Source organism: Mirounga angustirostris, unplaced genomic scaffold, assembly GCF_029215605.1.
Source record: "Mirounga angustirostris isolate CCGP_5_RB_7025 unplaced genomic scaffold, mMirAng1.0.hap1 SCAF_14, whole genome shotgun sequence".
In the NCBI taxonomy this organism is placed as follows: Eukaryota; Metazoa; Chordata; class Mammalia; order Carnivora; family Phocidae; genus Mirounga; species Mirounga angustirostris.
In genome coordinates, this window is record NW_026991722.1 from 19,466,602 (window position 1) to 19,485,619 (window position 19,018).

Below are 19,018 nucleotides of genomic sequence, written 5' to 3' on the forward strand. Positions count from 1 at the left end.
TCATTTTAGTGACCTCATTTATAAAAATAGAGCTTAAAATGCCCACTTAAGGAGTTCTTAGGGTGTGTTGTCTTAAATATGTAAGTTAAATTCCTTTGCATACCATACAGTGCTTCACAAATGTGAATGCTTTAAGGAAAATTCAGTATCGATCCTGCACCATAGGCAGTCCCCCAAAGGGAAGAGTTCTGGTGGTGGTGCCTCAGGATAGTCGGCATATCTGGAATTTTAGTCCACCCACTGTTCTGAAGGCAACACAGTGTCTAGACGAGATGAGGTGAATCAGTGACGAAATGCAGCCAAAACTCATAATTTTCCAGGATCAGAGCTATAGATCATCACTGAGTATTCTATTTTTATGGCTTAAGCACATCAGTGAAAGAGAAGACTGATGCTAGTCTTTTCTGGGGAGATGGCTAGCTCCCTATTTCCCATTATCCTTTGCTACAAACTATGCGCCTACTCACATTTCCCCCCGCTTTTCTTTCTGGTCTCAATTTAGGAAGAAGGGGAGGAAGAGAATTTTCTAGGCTGTGGAATGACTAGTTTATCTGCTGGAATTGAGTTGTAATTCTTTTAGCATAAAATTTATTAAATTTGGATTTTTGAATGCCTATGGATTGAAGACCGAGTTGTCCTGGTACAGCAAGATTCTGTAGGAGAGAACCAATGCTCTTTGAATTGTAGAAATCAGAAGAATAAGGTCAACTTCTGATTTCTTGCAAAGGTAGGCTCTCACCACCAAACAAGGATCTGGGGCAAAGTTGACCAGCTAGTCAGAATAGCAAAGGTGTATCTACAAAGAAAATCATCAATAATGAACAATAACTTTAGATCAATTTAGTTAAAATAAAACATGATTACATTATTTGAAACAAGCTTACATTATTTGTTTCGCAGGAAATTACAAACATATATTAACCTAATACATTCTTAGTGGTAGGGTTTTTTGTTTTTTGTTTTTAAATAATAGTAGCTCCCGAAGTTCCTCATGACTTATATTAAGAGACAAAAAGATATGGGGTAGGTATGTGTATTCACATAAGTTTAGGAAAGATAGTATTAAGCTAAATTAAATGTCTTCACTGCAGGACTTGTCAGGGGCTTTAATATGTTAAGATATAATGTACATTTCTTCTGAGGGAGGGATATAGATAGAGTGTAACATTTCCTAGGCCCTTTAAATTAGCCTTCCTTTTGTTTTGGGGAGCCTGTTGTGGGGTTATTATTTCAGAGAAGACCCTTGTGAGCGATGCTGCTTTGTCCCGTATTATAATGATATTTTTTCTTCCACTCTTCTCTGTGCATCTTAATACAAAGTCATGCTCTTCACACAGGGAATGTGTAGAGATGCAGCCCACTGCCATGTTCTTGTTGCTTAGTTGCTTCAAGTTAACGTGGAGATGGCTGCAGCTTACTGTACGACGTCATGGGTTTTGGTGTGCATCATTTGCATAGCTCTAAAGTACCAAGAGACCTTTTAGGGATAAAACACCATGTAAATGTAAATTATCACCACCTATAAGACACTTTCATTAATTTCATATCAAATTCATGAGTGTTTTGAGCTCTGGGATTTGAGTCTTCAGTATTGGGCTTCTTGCTTATTTATAGATTTTTTTTTTCCAGCATTTAAATACCAGCAGCACAGAGTAGTGCTAAGATCACAGCCTTTGGAATCAAAGTGCCAGGGTTTGAATCCTGGTTAGGTCACACGCTGCCTGTGTAGTCTTGGGTAATTTTCTGTATCTCAGTTTCCTCATCTACAAAATGGGTGTTTATATTACCTGCCTCCCAGGGTGGTTGTGCAGATTGAATCAATCAGTCTACACAAGCCCTTTGCGTAATGGGCAACAATACATGGCCAGGACTCAGCTATTCTTATTTGGGCAAAGGAGGGAAAAGTGAGCATGGGAAAGACGAAAGGACTATAAATAATAACCTCATGTGTATTTTCAGAACCACCAAATATTTCAGTCATTATTTAATAAAATAGTCTTTTCAGTATGCAGAATCATCATCACTATCATCATCATAATTACAATACTCATTAATAGGGTAACCAGGGATGGGTTGGGGTTAGGGACAGGGACAGAGATTTATTCTGATCCGAACATGGTTATGAGTTCCTAGTCTGATGCCAGGGAACAAAAGGCTCATTCTTCAGTCCCCAGAATGAGGATTAACAGGGAAGCAGCCTTGCCTGGTTTGTCCTGAAGCATCAGATAAGTTTACATTAAGGCTTTTCATGGGATGATATGTTCCCTTGGTACAGGTGCCTCTTTTTCAGGGGTGGGTGAGATACCTACCATTTATATATAATTTTAAAAGTGACCTTTTAAGAATGAAAGGCTAGAAACCCAAACAGGACCTTGTTATCACCCTGCTGGTCAACCACCAGCACAGTCTTCTATGTCACAGCTTATCTGCAGAAATCATAGTATCAGTAAGTTGTTCTTGTTTGTTTCCATGTGCATTAGAACTGTTCAGGTGTAGTCATCGACCAGAGCCGATACTTCTTGGATGTATCCCTGTGAATGAATGGGTTTATGAGATCATTTTTCTCTTCAAGTAATATTTTCATTCTCATCCGCTTCCCTGGGCATTCTCTTACAATAGGATAACATGGATATACTGAAAGAAAAAGTTAGAAGTCAAATAGTAAATGATACAAGAATATAAAAGTACTAAATTTGGAATTATATAGACATTTCTTAACACTGCCCCCAAACAAAAAACATTCCCCCCCACTTCTCCTTCCCGGGATAGCAAGATAAAGGATTACTGACTAGATCAACAAAAATCTAAAAAAAAAAATTGGAAGCAGCTTATATTTTCTGCTTAGATTAGTTTTTCAAAGGCAACAGAAGAGGGAAGGGAATCCTTTATTGATTATCAGTTGTGGCCATTTTTAATAGTCAAATTTAAACATAGGTTTTTAGCAGCTGATGGGCTCGATTTGGTCAAAACACGTGTTGACTTTCTGGGTTGTTTGCTTACTGTAGATGCTGACTTGTTCTGGAGAAGGGGCTGCGTGTTGATCTCCTTTGTCTCCAGAAGGATTGATTGACGGAAGTTGTGTCTGCTCATTTACAGCGTTTTTCTTGCTTAATTTAAAAAATTGTGACATAGTATTACATGTTCCTTGTATACATCATTTTTGCAGAAGAAAGTTGTTTAGCCAATATGTCGACTTAGTTTATATGAAATCGTCTCTATAGCTTTCATTCAGCCTTCAATGTGCTCCATTAGGTCATATCATTCACTTCATGCAAGGCAAATCATCACCAGCAGCAAAATTTAACATTTGGTCCTTTTAGGTATAAAAATGAATCAAATGCCTGACAAGATTGGTTTCTGGTATGTATTTCAGAGTCCCCCCCCCACACCCCTTTATGGGCATACAACAAATGTTACTAATGGGTACTTTTAGTTTCTAAAATACGGACAACAGTACTCCATGCAGTAAAAGACTTGAGCGATTAATGCTACCCTTATGCCTCTTTTGAGTAGTTTTAGCCATGGGGCTTGGCCCTGCCACTGTTGTCTTTGTGCCAAAAAATATCCGCAGCGGCTGTCGCATTCTAGTACTGGAGGGTCGTCTCGAAAATTCCGCAGTGAACACGCCGGGTTTGCTCATCACTGCTATCTCTTTTAAATATTGGGAAAATGGGGTTTTTCGCTCTTTCAAAGCTCCGTTGCGGTTGTGGGGATGGGGGGAGGTGGGTGTTGAAGAATGGAAAAAGGAGGAAAGAAGCTGTCCGCGCCAGCCAGTTGGTCTAAGTGACAAAAATCCACGCCTGACATAGAGTAAACACAGATATTGAGGGGCTTTTGTGTTCAGAAGCACAGATAGTCACTTAAGAAGCCTCCCCAAACATGTTATCAGTGCTCTTGAACATTTTATTATCTGAAACAAATGTTGCAGGGAATTTTAAGCAGAAAATCGACATCAAAACCATAGCTAATTTTTAATGGACAGTTTACACAAAAGATACACGTGTGTGTGTGTGTGTGTGTGTGTTTTAGAAACTGAGATGTCATTGTAAAATGGCTGTGGTTTGCCATTAGCAAACGATGGGAATGGGTCTCATATGTTTGAGAAGGTGTTTGGGTTTATCCACAGTCCCTGATTATTTTGCTCCCAAACAGGGGTTTGGGCTCTGAGGGCAGATTTATAGTTGAATTTGGAAACAAAAAGATGTAATAAAGTTAAAGGCTTTATCAGAATGAAATGTGTTCACTCAGGATCTCCGGAGCAATCTATTTGATGGTAAAAGTGGATGCTACAGATGAAATCTTTACAAGGAGCATAATCCTAAAAAAAAAAAAAAAAAAAAAAACCCTAAAAAAAAGTGCACCTCCCAGCCTCCTGCTGGCTGCGTTGCCTCTTCGGTACCTCGCAGACTTCGACAGAGTCCTGGACGGGTGCCCATTGATGTCATGGAAACACTCAAATTACTGAGAATGATTCATGTCTATGCTGGTCTCTTATCCTCCCCCACACAAACAGGAGTAGATTTTTAACCCTGACAACTTGTAATTTGCAGTGGGTTTATTTTTGTATCTGGATAAATATTTTTTAACAAGCAAAATTAAGATTAAGCAGTCTGTATCTGATATGATAGTAAAGAATGCCGTGTCTATGTAGCCAAGGGTACTTTGGGGACTCTGTGTGGCGTGAATTCATATTCTCTTCTTTCCCTTCCTTCCTACCCCTTTGCTCTTTTCATTCCACTCCTTCTCTCTTGATTTCTCTCCTTTCTCTCCCATTTATTTTCATTCATATTCTCTCTCTCTTTTTCTCTCTCCCTTATTATTTGCACTGACCTTCTAGCTTTAAAATAATGGGAGGAATAGCCCCAACTTATATATATGAATTGAGACAAATCCTGGTAGGAAAATGCATCTTTCCAGGTCTATGTGCTGGTGTCGGGTTGGGAAATAATGCCAGGTGGTGAGATTCTATAGGGGACAGCTTCAGTAATTCCTTCTAGAGAAAAAAACAGATAACCTTCTTCCTTCTTACTGTATTTTGCAATCCAATTTTTGGGAATTACCCAAATAGGACACTAGATGTTCAATTTCCTAGGAAGTCATAGTAAATTCTGCTTTATCCATCTATCTTTCTATCTGTCTGTCTGCCTGCCTCCCTACCTCTCCACTGCTTTTCTGGCAGTTAAAAAAGTGAACATGATGTCAAAGGGAACTATGTGGTAGTTGTATTAAAGCTTTTTAGATGCAAGAACTTGAGGAAGGACGTACATCACTTGATAGCTCATAAAGGTCAAGTTTCTCTCCTAGTAATATTTAGAAAGGGAAGTTAAAGGGTATAAGGAGCCTACATTGGACTTACACAGAAGAGTAAATATGTGTATATGACCATTTATGCTTCTGAAACGGGTAAATGCGTCTTTGCTTTAATGTAAAATCCTCATACAATGAAAGTTATTCTCTTAGATCTTTCAAGACTGACAGTCTATGAGATGGTATCCTGTTTCATTGGAATTGAAACTGATATGGGCATTGATTTTCTACTTTGCACTGAACACTATACCAGAAATGGGGGAGCAGGGGGGAGTGTTTTCTTAAACCCAAGATTCACTGAAGCCAGTAGAAAAGTTAATACTGAGGGAGAGAGGGTTAATTTTAAGATTCAGGTTTGGCTTTCTTTGAAAATCACCTTCCATTTTATGTATACAGTGACTTCAATACCAGGTACACTTTTGACAAGATAGAAGATTTATTAAAGATCCGTTCTTTGTGTGGTGTCAGGAAGGTAGACTCTAATAGCATTGTCATTGAACCAAAAGATAAAAAATGACTGCCGTTACTTTTAACATTTATTTTAAGTGGAGTGGAGGGAGGAAAACTTGGGGGTCATAAACTTTAGAAGGATTTCAATTCCCTCTCTCAGAATACTAGTTTTGAATCTTCCCATTGGAAAGAAGAAGAGTAGAGTCCTGGGTAAAGTGCTACGTCCCTCTCAGCTCTAGTCTTGAAGAGAGAAGTATCCCCTCCATCTTGGGTGGGGTGGGGTGGGGTTTGTCTTCTGGGTACTTGGTCATGCCACTAGTCCTTTTTGATGTCCTAGGATCAATTTTCTATAACAACTCTTCACATGTCACTAAATTCTACTGCTTAGATCTCTTGTAATGTGGCTTCATTGTCTCCCTTACAGATTATTATGGCTAAACATACTTCTAAAAAAAAACCAAAAACAAATGAGCAGCTTTGATTTTATCCTTAGATGTGGCCAAATAGCACCTGAGGCTCTATATATCTCTGTAGAGCCATCTACAGATAAAAACTGAGTTGTTAGCATTGGCACGAGACATGGACAGTCCATTATTCCTTGTTCCACTGGGTCCATTGGTAGAGTCTGAACTTGGGTTCAGAGGGGACGATTTTGCAAAAGCCCCCTCTCCCCAATGTAAATTCTATCATCGTCTTGATCATGATGGGGTGTACCCCTGGGAAAGGGAGTTTAAAAAAAGAGAGAGAGTGTGTCTCAGAATTTTGAGTAGTTTCTTTGCTATTTTCACCATCTGGAGAGCCTTGATTGATTAGCTTTGGCCTCACCATTAAGTGTCAATATAATCAATGGGAATTACTAGACTAGGGTCATTACATGGATAATTTGCCTGCTGTGTAAATAAAAATGAAATTGTTTAAATTTTGCGAGAGAAAGAAAGTGAAAATAAGGGCTGACAATTTGTTTGTTAGAGAAAGTGGAGGCCATTGGAATGACAGTTTTTGGAAGTGTGGAGCAGTTTGGCTAAGAATAGGAATGAAGGATATTTTTTTTCCAGTTTATCATAGCCAGAGTGAGGAAGTGCTATTCCCTCTCTTGCTTGCATACATTGACAGTAGTGCCTACTTTACGTATGTAAACATCGGGGAAGAGAAGTAGATGTCTGTTACCTGGAGATTTTTTTTTTTTTTTAAGGAAAAGCATAATTTACACTTTTTTTGTTGTTTCTCTTGGCAGGTAAAACAGAAAGGGGCTCATACTCATCTTATGGGAGAGAATCAAACTTACAGGGTTGCCACCAGGTAAGTGAGAATCTTGCTTGGGGAAGGGTTGAAAAGAATGAGCCTGGTAAATTGGTTTGTTTTGTAAATTAGGTGATGCATTTTTGAGTATGGCACTAAGATGCACCGAAAGTCTGCCGATGCCTCTCTCTTTTAGAAAGTAATGAAATAGCACAGAGCTTGGAAGGAATCAACCCCTCGTTCTCTGTATCACAGAGATGGCTCCCGTATCACAACTGTGCCTTCACTGGTTTGTTTTTCTTTTTTAATCCATCAGTCGGTACCCATGGCACTGTTTGCCAACTAGCAATGTCGGTTAAAGTGGTTCTATCAAAAGAGTTTATTTGCAATTAAGAACTTAAGAATTTCTTACACTAGAAATACTTCGTGCAGCCATGTGTCAGACCCTGGGTTCGGGTGGTTATTGCCCTAAATTATAGTTTTCATAGGGGCTGGATGATGTTGTGTGAAAACAGGGTTGTATTGAGGGATAAAAATGTCTGTGAAAATATGATTTGTTGTCCCTTTTTGTTTCTGAATTGTTTTTGGCTGGAAGTCAAGGCCGGCAGGCTAACAGCAAAGCCGTCTCAAGGGAAGCATGCGTGAGCTAGAAAAATAAGAGTACTTTAATTAAATAATAAAATGCCAGTGTAATACAAAGGTATAGCATGTGTGTGTTTGTGTCTCTGTGTTCTCTGCATTTGCATACTCTGCACCCTCCAGAGAAAGCTAAGTTCTAAAAATACTATCCATCACCAAAAGTATAAGCTTTGTTTTAGGACAACCAAGTTTGTATAAATGCTTGCTTTTTAACTTCAGATTCGGTATTAATCGTATGTTTAAAAATCTTTTATTTTGCTTAGGATTTGGACTTTCTTTTTTGTCAGTGCATTGGTTTCTTACTTGGGAGAACTCTTGATAGAATTTAATAATCCTCTCTCAGATTCAAAGCTTTCTACTGTTTCATTCCTCACCCAAACTGAATGTACATTCTTCTTATGCTGGAAAGGGAATGCTTGCTCTCGAACCCGCTCACCCTCCCATTTTCTTTAATGATATGGGGGGAAAAAATCGATTTTGAAATTTTGAAACAACCTGTTTCATATATCCTGGAAAATGTAAGCAGACAGTTTTAGCAATTAAACAGAGCCTGTGAAGGATGTCACCTTTATGTATCAGTCATATGTCACTAGAGGTGGAATTCTGGTGGAGGTTTATTTTTTTTTATCCTCCCCCCCCTCCCCGGATATATTTGCATTTTTAAAATTGCCTCCTCTGGCCCAGCCACCCCTTCAGTCCTATTCGGCATCTGAAAGCTTGGTTGCAATGAGGTGAACCAGTGCTTGGTTAAGAGCTCCTGACACACAGCCTGCAGAGTACAGTTCATAGCAGTTTGTTTGGAAAGAATTCTGCAGGAAAGAAATTTACAGCCATTCCAGCACAACGGAAACATCTTTGGAATGTGAGTGCAAATGTTCGGGGCAGATAGCTTGGGCGACAAGCCTCTTAGTGCCGAGTCTCTAGTGTAAAGCTCCCAATTCCTGCAGAAGAGCCGGTTCCTGTGTATCTGGTTTCTGAGGGTCAAGGCAGAGGTCGTCAGAGTTTTGGGGAGAAGAAAGTTGACAACATCCTTCCTTTTTGCAGATGGTCATGGCAGAGGTCTCTGTTTTCGCTGGGCCTCTTTTTCTGGTCAATGAGAGAATAGGCTTCCTCGCCCCTGTATCCTTTCTTACTAATAGGAATTGGCGTGATTCCTCACAGACACAAAGATTTCCTCTGCTGAGTAAGCGCGAGGCCCCTTAACTTGTTAAAGCATCATCCAGACCGTGTGAGTCTGTCTGTGTATGTGCAGGGACGCAGACCCTCCCTCGGTTTGTGGGAAATACTTCCCTCGGGTGAAACTGAAGTTATTTTTTTGGCAAACACAAGGTGAGAAGTGGAAGGGGGCAGAGGGTGGAGTAGAGGTGGATGGACTGGTGTGTGATGGCTGAATTTCTGGGCCTTGGGAGGCTCATTTTGAGACATTCGTGGCCAGGAAAATTCTGTTGTGTATCGGAGTATGACTGCATATGCTTTTCTTAAAAAGTCTTCATAATGTAGCTGTGGAGTGTGGAGATTTCTCTCTCTCTTATTTCTGCTTCATGGTTGTGAGTCTTGCAAGAACCGACTGTCTCTGTGCTTAGCATGGTCTCAGCAGTATCCATAAACAGTGTGATCATGTAAGGATAAATAAAAGAGCAAAATTTCGGAAATTCCCTGATTGAGAAAATAGGGGCTGGAGAGGAAAAGTGCCCATATAATGAATTTCTGCTTTCCGTGAAATTTGAGAATAGAGCAGACCATAGTGTGTCTTCCAGTGAATGTTTCTCTTGTGCCGAATTGCTTTTGGGATATCCCTGTCTCCAACACCAGCCATGCAAACCAAAAAGAGAGGCAAAGTCGCGGGTATCTTGGGCTTCAAGTCTAAGTAGCAGATCACAGCTGAAATGATTCCCCACTGTGTGGCAAGGTGAGTGCTCTCCTGGAGAGGAAGCTTTTGTTTCTCCTGTTTACTACATTCTAGAGATGCTGGGTGGAAATTCTTTGGACGATCTGCCCTGAGGAGTTCCAAAAGCAGCTTTATCTGTCGTATTATAACAATGTATCCTGTGGACTTAGAGGGATGAGCACTGTTACATGTGAAGATGCTTATTCCAGTCCCAATAGCCTTTTGTTTGAGAAATAGTGGTGATAAGCAACAGGTAGCAAAACGCTGTCCTGGAGAAATAAATTATTATTCTGAAATGTATGTTATTTCAGAAATGCATCAGGTTAAATATATATATGTGTGTGTGTGTGTGTGTGTATACATACATATATATATACACATATATATTATTTATATATATCCATTATGTTTCTCTTGAGGATTTAACACTAATAGTGATAGACACGTGGCTTTTTAAAAAGCAGATATTTTAACCAAACAACAAAAGCTGGCAGGTTCTTTATTAAGTTGTTTTCATTATAAATAGTAATGGGACAATATGAATTCATTAATGCATTTCCATGTAAAATTATCAGAAATAAACATGGTAACTTTTTCAGACTTTTGAAATTGTATAGAAAAAGAACCAATAGACAAAGCAAAGCGGCCAAGTGGACTTTTTTTTTTAGTTCTCACTAAATATGGCAAAACTAATTTAAATCAAATTGGGGTACGGAAATCACACCCAAGCTTAAAATGTTCTTGCCAAATTGCAACCTCATACTACTTTTACTGGCAGAGAAAATAAAATTTATAATGGAAAGTCTGACAGAAATGAAAATGAGCGGAAATAAAGTTTTTTGCAAGATGATCCAACCTTAATACGATAACCAATAGCTAATACCTAATGGGCATCACTGCAGATGACAAAAGGAAAAAAATGTCATTTGCTTTTGGCCTCTTTTGCTGCTTTGAAGAGGATGTTTGGCGATTGCAAACTTTTTTATCTTGCCGAGATCTTCTGTTTTTGAATGAGATGATGATGTCAACACAAATGATTGTTATTAAGGCAGAAGTTTTCCCCTTAAATGGAAGTTCAGGATTGATTATCAGGAATTGTTTGTCTTTTCTTTTTTTGGGATATAGCCCAGGTCTAAAGCAGTGGTTTCATTATTAGTATCTCCTGGGCAAGATGTGTGGGGTGTATGTGCAGGGGTGTGGGGGGGTGGTGGCGCGTGGGTGTGTGTGTACTATATGGAAGACTGGGCCCTATCTGAGACCAATTAAATTAGAATCTTATGAGTTGGGCCTTTGCTTTTCTGACAGTTCCCCCGGTGATTGTTCTGTGCAACTAGGTTTGATGATTTCCTAGTATGGTCTATAGGACTATACTCTATTTTAAAGACGTGTCCAAAAGTTGGTATTGCCACTGACCTTGAGAAAGCTTTTAGACTTCTTGCCTTAATTTGATTATTCAAGACATGGAAATATACTGCCTATGTACTTGATTGAGAAGGCAGTGAATATTTAGTGATTTACTGAAAATCAGGAGGATGCCTTGAAGTCTTTGCACAGAATTCTGCAACTGAATGTCCCAGCCCATATCTTGTTTTCTCTAGTGAAGTCCAAGGCTTTAACCTCATCCACATTCTTTCTCTTTCTCAGCAAGTAATCAAATAGGACTATGCTGATAAAGTTATTTGATGTTGAGATCTTAAAACTGACGGGATTTAAGAATTAGGCTTAATCTCAGATACTTTTGTTAAATTCCAGAAACTTTGAAACTGTACAGAAAATGGATCTTCTCTATATGAAATGGGATTTGCTCATAAACCTTGTTGTTTTGGGTTCAAAACATTATAGTTGGTTCTAAAATGAATGACACATTGAAGAATTGATTTTTTTCTTTTAATTATTTTTATTTTTAATATACAAAGAATTACAAGTGACTTAATTCTAAAACTTTGGGCCCCTTTAACTTTTCCTTATCTAAAGTCAAAATGGAGAGGATATAAGCAAAGAAGGCATGAAATCCTTTGTCCCTTCTTAAGAAAATGGCTACTTAGGTCTTGTGGAAGCAGAACTACATCTCTCTCTCTCTCTCTTTTTTTTTTTTTAATTTGACATTACACTTTGTTCACGGTGGACGTTGGGTCAGTCTTGGTGCAGTGCATCCTTCCTAGGACCTACTTCCATCCACGTATTATGTCTATGTCCCACCTTAGCACTTCGGGTCTCCTTCATAGTGCCTCTTGAATTTGCCATTACTTATGTTTGTTGAATGCTGGTTTCCACCAAGATTCTGTAGACTCCTACAGGGCAGGGACCTCATCGGCTTTATCTTGCTATGTGTACTCTGTGCCTAGCAGGGTGAGGATTGTGATACCGTAATGCCTGTTTCCCCCGCATCACATTTAGGAATCATTTTGAGAGAGCAAAGTCTGAAAATGGCAATGTATGAGAACCATAGATTTAGCACAGTTTTCATACCTGCAAAGATGAGAAAATCATATTCTCTCAATGCAAGTCCTTTGGAAGTCTGCCCTTCTACTGTGCTGTGCAGGCCCTGGAAGGACACAGAGGTCATCCAGTGGAGCGTCACTCGTCCCTCACCTTCAGGGCGCTGACTGCCAGCCTGGTGGTGGTCTCACTGTTCGAGGCCTGAACGTTCGGAAAGGAAGTGACGAGGGAATTCTATGTTCTGGGTTTCTGCTGGGCACGTGATTGGAACCAAAGGTCAGAATCCAGCTCCATCCTTTCTGAGTGTGCCGGGGAGGACAGTGAGACAGAGTATTTAAAATCATGACGACTTCAGGCCTCACAGGGCCTGAGTTTGCTGCGTATATGCATTGTGACTCTGCCCCAAGCAGCATTTCAGGCACCAGCTTGTTTGTTTTGGGGGCATTGCTGTGGGCCAACCTCTCACCCAACAGCCACCCCAACGCTCGCCAAAGGGGACAATGGAACCATTCTTTCCTTGTATTGGTAAATAGATATTTATTGGCCCTCTAGTGATCTGTTAGGTACTAAGGAGAAAAACAAAGGGAAGCCGTTGCATACTTTCCCTTCAACGCCCCCACTAGCAGCTTTCTGGATATCAGCAGAGACAATCAAGCTCCATTTATTGAATTAACAAATGTTATAGAAATCTTATATAGTATAAATTTTCAAATACTCAGAAAAGTTGAAAAAAATAATACAGTGCCATATACTCACCACTTAAACCGTTGTTAATGTTTGTTATATTTGCTTCATGTGTGTATAAATACATATACACATTTTTTGGTGAACCATTTTTAAGTGACAGACCTAATCAGATTTCACCCCTAGATTTTTCAGCATGTGTCTTTTAAAATTATAAACACTTAGCCATTGAAATGAAATACTATTATCACCCCCAAAGAAAATAACAATAGCTTCCTAATCTAATACCCTATCTGTATTCAGATTTCTTAAATTGTATCCCCCATGAAAATGTCCTCAATAGCTTTTTTTTTTCTGTCATTGCATTTATGCATGGTATTTGGTTTCTATGTCTCTTTATGATTTCTTTTAAACTAGAGCAATTCCTGTAATTTTTAAAAAAATGATATTTACTTTAAAGAAATCAAGCCAGTTGTCTTAAAAAATATTCTCCCATCTAGAATTGTCAGATTATTTCTTTGTGGTGCTGTTTAATTTGTTAAATTAGGTCGAAAGGTTTCTTCATATAGATGTTGCCCATTTTTGGCCTGAGTATGTCACAGATGATGCTATGTCCTTCATATTGCTTTCCATCTGGAGGCATATAATGTCAAGATATGTTGCTATTGATGATGCTAACTTTAATCACTTGGTGAAAGTGGAGACCCCCAGATCTTTCTATTGTAAAGAAACCTTTCCCTTTTTACAATCAGTAAACAATCTTTGTGTTGATACATTAGCACTGGGCAAATATCCCAGTTCCTCAATAGTCTTTGACCTGATGGTTTTAGCGTACATTGATGATGCTTCCGTGTACTAGAGGTTTTTGAACTAGTGATTTTTTTTTTTTAAAAAAGCTCCATCAGTCCATGTCCATTTATAGCTGACATTCTTCTGTAAAAAGCTTCCTTTCATTGTTCATATTTTAGCACTGGTAATTTAAGTATTTCATACATATCCAAATAGATGTTAATAATGCTTGTATTAAATATGGTACTGGAGGGTACTGGAAGCATTAAAGCATTCTTCAAATCTTGTAAGGTATATTGATAAAAGAACAGTTATAGCTCAGGCTAAAGGTCAGAAAGGCTTTAACTGCAGGGGAAGGGGGTAATTATAGGTATGTTTCCTTGCAAACTGAACTCTAGTATACTTCTGCTGAAATTTGAGAACTTATGACAATCTGTATCCCTAGTTGTTAGATTAATCTTGTCCTAAGCACTGGAGTTTCTCTAGATTCTCATATTGCCCCCTCTGTATTCTAGTCATTATTCTTAAAGACCTCACAAGGCTGACCACCAGTGGTCAACCCACGGAGTCTGGTAGGCAGCTGTGTTGCTCAGAGTTGCTCCCTGGAGTGTCATTGAGATAGTGGGTCTGGCTTCTCCCCTGTCCTTCCACAACCCGGATGAGACTGATGAGTGGGTTTCAAAACAAATGGGTTTCTAAATGTTCGTCTGGGCTCTGACTAGAGGAAGCCTGGGAACTTAATACTAGGCGCTGGTATAAACCTCTATGGTGATTATTATCGTCCTCATTTAATAATTAAGAAAATGAAGCCCAGAGAAGTAAAGCAAGCAGGCCTGAGGTCACAACCCAAGTAAGCTTCAGAGCCAGATTTTGAACTCTGAAACGTCCTATTTTAAAGCCAGTGGTCTTCCAGCGTCGGTTCCCAGCTGCTCCAACCCATGATGAGATTTCTGGGCTCAAAGATCCATATTACAGCCCATCTGGAAAACCAGTTTTGGTAGATTCTAGGCCCACTGGAGAGTCTGGGCCTGACATGGTGCCTGGACAGTAGCTTCACTCAGGTCTGTTCAGCATGTACTAGAACTCTGAATAAGGGGGGGGGGGGGGGTTTCCAGAGGGGAGAGGGGCCACATGGCTCCTGACTCTGTGGCCTTTTTTTGCTGTTAATTGTTTTTAAATAAACCACATGTGTCTACATGTATCATCTAACATCCTCAGAATTAGCATGTGCAATTTCATTAAAACCAATAAAGATTCCCTGTGAAAAGGCTGGGGTAGAATATGCCAATTCACATTTTAGCAACAGCATGAACACTTTCTTAAAAATGTATAGATTATATTTGGGCCTTGCTTTTTGTGCAATGCAGGCAGAATATGGTTTGCTATTACATGGATTTGGATTCTTCATAGATCAAATTATTTTTTTCAAAAATATAATAACTACATAGAGTGAAATTCTGAAACCAGACCTTTGGCAGGCTCTTAAATGTGACCCGATAATTTTTCGATTGTGGCATTTAACTCACTTGTGAAATATATGAAACGAAAAATATGTGTTAGAAGCATAGGCAAGTTTTATACAATAGTTCAAGACAGGGAGTGCGTTAAAAAAAAATTAAAATTGCTTTGAGATAATTTATGAGACACCAAAAAAAGTGAAGTCCTGGTATCCAAATGGAGATTTCACCAGAATCTTGAGATTAACTTCTCTTTTCTTATAAAAAGCATTCAGGGGTTTTTAATGACCACTAGCAATTAAGAATTCAGTTCATCTTTATATTTTTGACATGTAAAGAGAAAGGAGAAAATCAATTAATGACTAAACAATTGATTTAAATTAACACTGAGGAGTACTTGATAAGATTTCATGTTGAAATGTACCTGCCTATGGTGTAGAAATCGGTATAGCCCTAGAGCTTCTTTCCATAAGAAAAGCAGTATATTCCCAGTGCAGCGTCAGGAAAACTTTTCAACATTAAATGGCAGAAATATTTATTCCTTTATCTATGGCCGTGCTTGAAATGGTTTCATCATTAAGGAGATATTTTCTGAAACTCTTAAAACTGAGACCCCAAGTTAAAATAGTGGGAACACTGCAAGATACCAACAAAACCCCATAATCTTTTTAGAAATAAATACTTTAGAAAAGCATAGATACTGAGTCTGCTGCTGGGCCTGATATGGTAACCTGCTTAGAATTGAGCCTCATCCTTTGAAAAAGTGTGTGTGTGTGTGTGTTCTGGATATTTATGTGGATTTCTTTACATATACCTTCCCTCACCGATAAACTAAACTGAGCTTCCTAAAGCATGGACCTTTTATGTTCAGTGTATTATTTATTACCTAACAGAAGTAGTTTCTTAGGAGAAGAAACCCCTCAAGAATACATAGTTGCATTTCCTTCAACATTTCTAATGCGGAAATGTTTTTCATAGTATGGCACTTATTTTTGTACTTAATAAAGGGAGAAGTCAAATTGTGGTGGGATAGCATCCTCGACCTGGCGCTTCCCCGGATTTTGTTGAATAGAATATACTGTCACTGTTTAATTCTTACAGTACTTAATGAAATCTATATATTCCTTGATTTCATTACCCTCTCCTTTCAAAAGACATCTTCCAGTGAAGACTTTCTATGATGTTTTAAAAAAAATACTAGGTGTATCTTATTTTCAGCCTTCCTCAAAGCCACGTTTGTGTGAATTTGGGACAACGACAATTCAGTGTTAAGAAAGTAATTGGGAAGAATATCATTGAGGTTTTCAAGCAGTGACCATTCTCTAGAGCTCTAGATGTGGAGGTCCCTATGTGTTGGGGATTGACCGTGCATGCACACAGAATCATCCGAGCTCATTTGTACAGTGATAATGAACAGCAGGGCACTGCATCTTTTCAGTTTTATTGGTATTGTATACAGTAAGTTATTAAATTTCATCTCCGTAATACACCTGCAGTAAAATAACAAAACATTGCTGCACTTAAGGAACATGTGTGTGTGGTACAATGCCCTCCCCCATCATTTCAGCCCCCCCCAACAGCTGCTTACAGATTTCAAGATCCATTGTATGTATTCCCTTGAGCCCACCTCTAATAATCGAGACACATCTGCCATTGCAGTATTATAGACATATGTAGTTTTATTGAAAACTATACCTGTAAAAAAATTAAATAACTCCTACCTCAATTAAATTGGCAAGCTACCTTTTGCAAAGATCATATTGCAGACCTCCTGAGACCCAGTGAGTTCATTTTATTCTTATATTACAAATCACTAAATATGTTATTTTTATTTAGCCAAGTAGCTAGCTTTTCTCATACTTTGATAATAAGTCACTTTTATCTATTCTTGCTTTTGTTTTCCTTTTCCCCTCATCTTCACATATAAAAAAACGTACAGTGCAGGTGGTATGAAGGAAACACCAAAAGCCTCACTGAAGTAAACACAGGATAAAGTCAAAAGAAAGGACCCAGAATGTAGCTTTAATTCTTAAGTGATTATTAAATACACATAAAGGCTACAACATCAGGATTGAAATCTTAACTCATCTTGTACTTTGATAGAGATTTTTACAATCTTTTTAGAGATCAATTTGATCACCGTAATGGCAGGAAAGTAAATAATAAAGTCTATGGCCATACCACCCTGAATGCGCCCGATCTCGTCTGATCTCGGAAGCTAAGCAGGGTAGGGCCTGGTTAGTACTTGGATGGGAGGAAAGTAAATAATATGAAGAGGGAATGAGTTAGCAGGTCATACAAAACATGTGCAGGTGATTAGATTAAGTTCCTTACCTTAACATTTACATTTTTTGAAGAATTGGTCAAAAATAAATGTCTATAAAATAAATTTTTATCCACACAGGAATAAGACAGGTATGTAGGGTGTCTCTATAATGATTCATAGTGAATTCATCATGCCCCAAGTTCAGTGATTTAGCCACGAAGAAAAGTTTGTAAACTTGCTTGCTGTTGTCAGAGAAAATTCCAAAGACAAGATGCCCACTATATGAATAGGAAGAAAACTATATACCCTTTTAGGAGAATGTGAAGGTTTCTCACTGCATAGTTTCATAAAAAGAAAGAATGTTTTGTGCTATTCAAAGGGCAGTGTACGAATGGACTGAGGGAATGAGACATGGATGCCTGTTCCCAAAGTGAGCGCAGACTTGGAAAATAGATCCTTCGATGACATTTGGGAAGTGATGGTTTCACAGGAAGGAGTCACAGATAAATAGTAAGTGATTGTTGCTGTAGCAGAGGAAGAAAATCAAGCAGCCTTATTGATCACAGTCAGGATTAGAAATAGTTGCGTGCTGGGCGCCTGGGTGGCTCAGTTGGTTAAGCAACTGCCTTCGGCTCAGGTCATGATCCTGGAGTCCCAGGATCGAGTCCCGCATCGGGCTCCCTGCTCAGCGGGGAGTCTGCTTCTCCCTCTGACCCTCCTCCCTCTCATGCTCTCTGTCTCTCATTCTCTCTGTCTCAAATAAATACATAAAATCTTAAAAAAAAAAAAAAAGAAATAGTTGCATGCCTAAATGATGAATTTTCTTTTTTGATAGGACTACTGATAAAAACCAGTGGTCATTTGGTTCCACTGGGGGTTGTCTGTGCTTGTGAAATGATCCTCAGTCTCTGATCAACAAGGGTACTTTCTGCCCCTCTCATGGTTCACAGAGATTCCAAGTGTAGTGGGGATAAAAAGCCAAGTCTTAGGGGGCTCCTGGCTGGCTGAGTGGGTAGAGTATTCAGCCTCTTGATCTCGTGTCGTGAGTTTGAGCCCCATGTTGGGCATGGAGATTATTAAAAAAAAAAAAAATAGGCCAAGTCCTAGATAGGGTCGTTGTTTACAAGTAGGGTCCAAAACCCCGAGAGACTCAGAATTCAAGATCTTAGAAGGATTTCAACTTTGTGAGGTGGTGTTTTTTTTTTTTTTAATAGGAAATTACATTATAAATTCTAAACAAACTTTTTGAACAAAACTCCTGCACAAGTTGGGGTTTACTACTTAATTCAGGCCATACTACTCCTCTGAAGCCCCATCCACTGAACTTTCCTCTCCTGGATGTGATTACCATCTGTGGAAATATCTATTACCAGTACTTTTGAACTGTGAAGTCGGTCACACTGAGCTCTGCGACTCAGAACTGTCATGTGGAGAGTGACTTGTCCAACACAACATCAGCAGTGGTAAGAGATGTGCTGTGGACAATGCTATGACTTGGACATCGTCCCTCAAGGAGAGTCTTTCTGCATCTCTGCTGCTTAGCTGTCTCAACCAAAGAGAAATCACTAATAGGGACCTGTTCTTCTCAGTCCTACTCACACTTAAAGATTGGCTTGAATTTGTTTCCAGAGTACAAGTCCTGGGTGTCATTGTGTCCATGGAAAGAATATTTAAGTTTGGGGTTTTATACATGGGGAAGCGATTATTCTTGGATTTATTTCTAGGAGAACTTGTTCCCTATTCCCTTTTGCAGATAACACATACACCCTATGGTTCCTAGACTCCAGACCGCCTCCACTTCATACTTCATTCAGAGCAGATTCTCATCCCATTGTATCCTAGGTAACTATACTACCCTCT

General features: G+C 39.0%; 1 protein-coding gene across 42 annotated transcripts in view; it reads left to right on the top strand.

Moving 5' to 3' along the window:
* The window catches only part of TCF4 (transcription factor 4), a 353,491-nt gene that overhangs the window by 168,254 nt on the left and 166,219 nt on the right, over positions 1-19,018 (top strand). For 37 of the 42 annotated variants that reach the window (XM_045886662.3, XM_064578858.1, XM_064578861.1 and 34 more), the window contains one exon: positions 6,992-7,056. In XM_045886662.3, coding sequence (XP_045742618.1) covers positions 6,992-7,056 — 65 coding nt within the window. Of the gene's footprint in view, positions 1-6,991; positions 7,057-8,478; positions 8,498-8,692; positions 8,965-9,027; positions 9,545-18,372; positions 18,622-19,018 lie in introns of those variants that run through there. The other 5 variants (XM_064578876.1, XM_064578877.1, XM_064578873.1 and 2 more) reach the window with 5 other exon arrangements.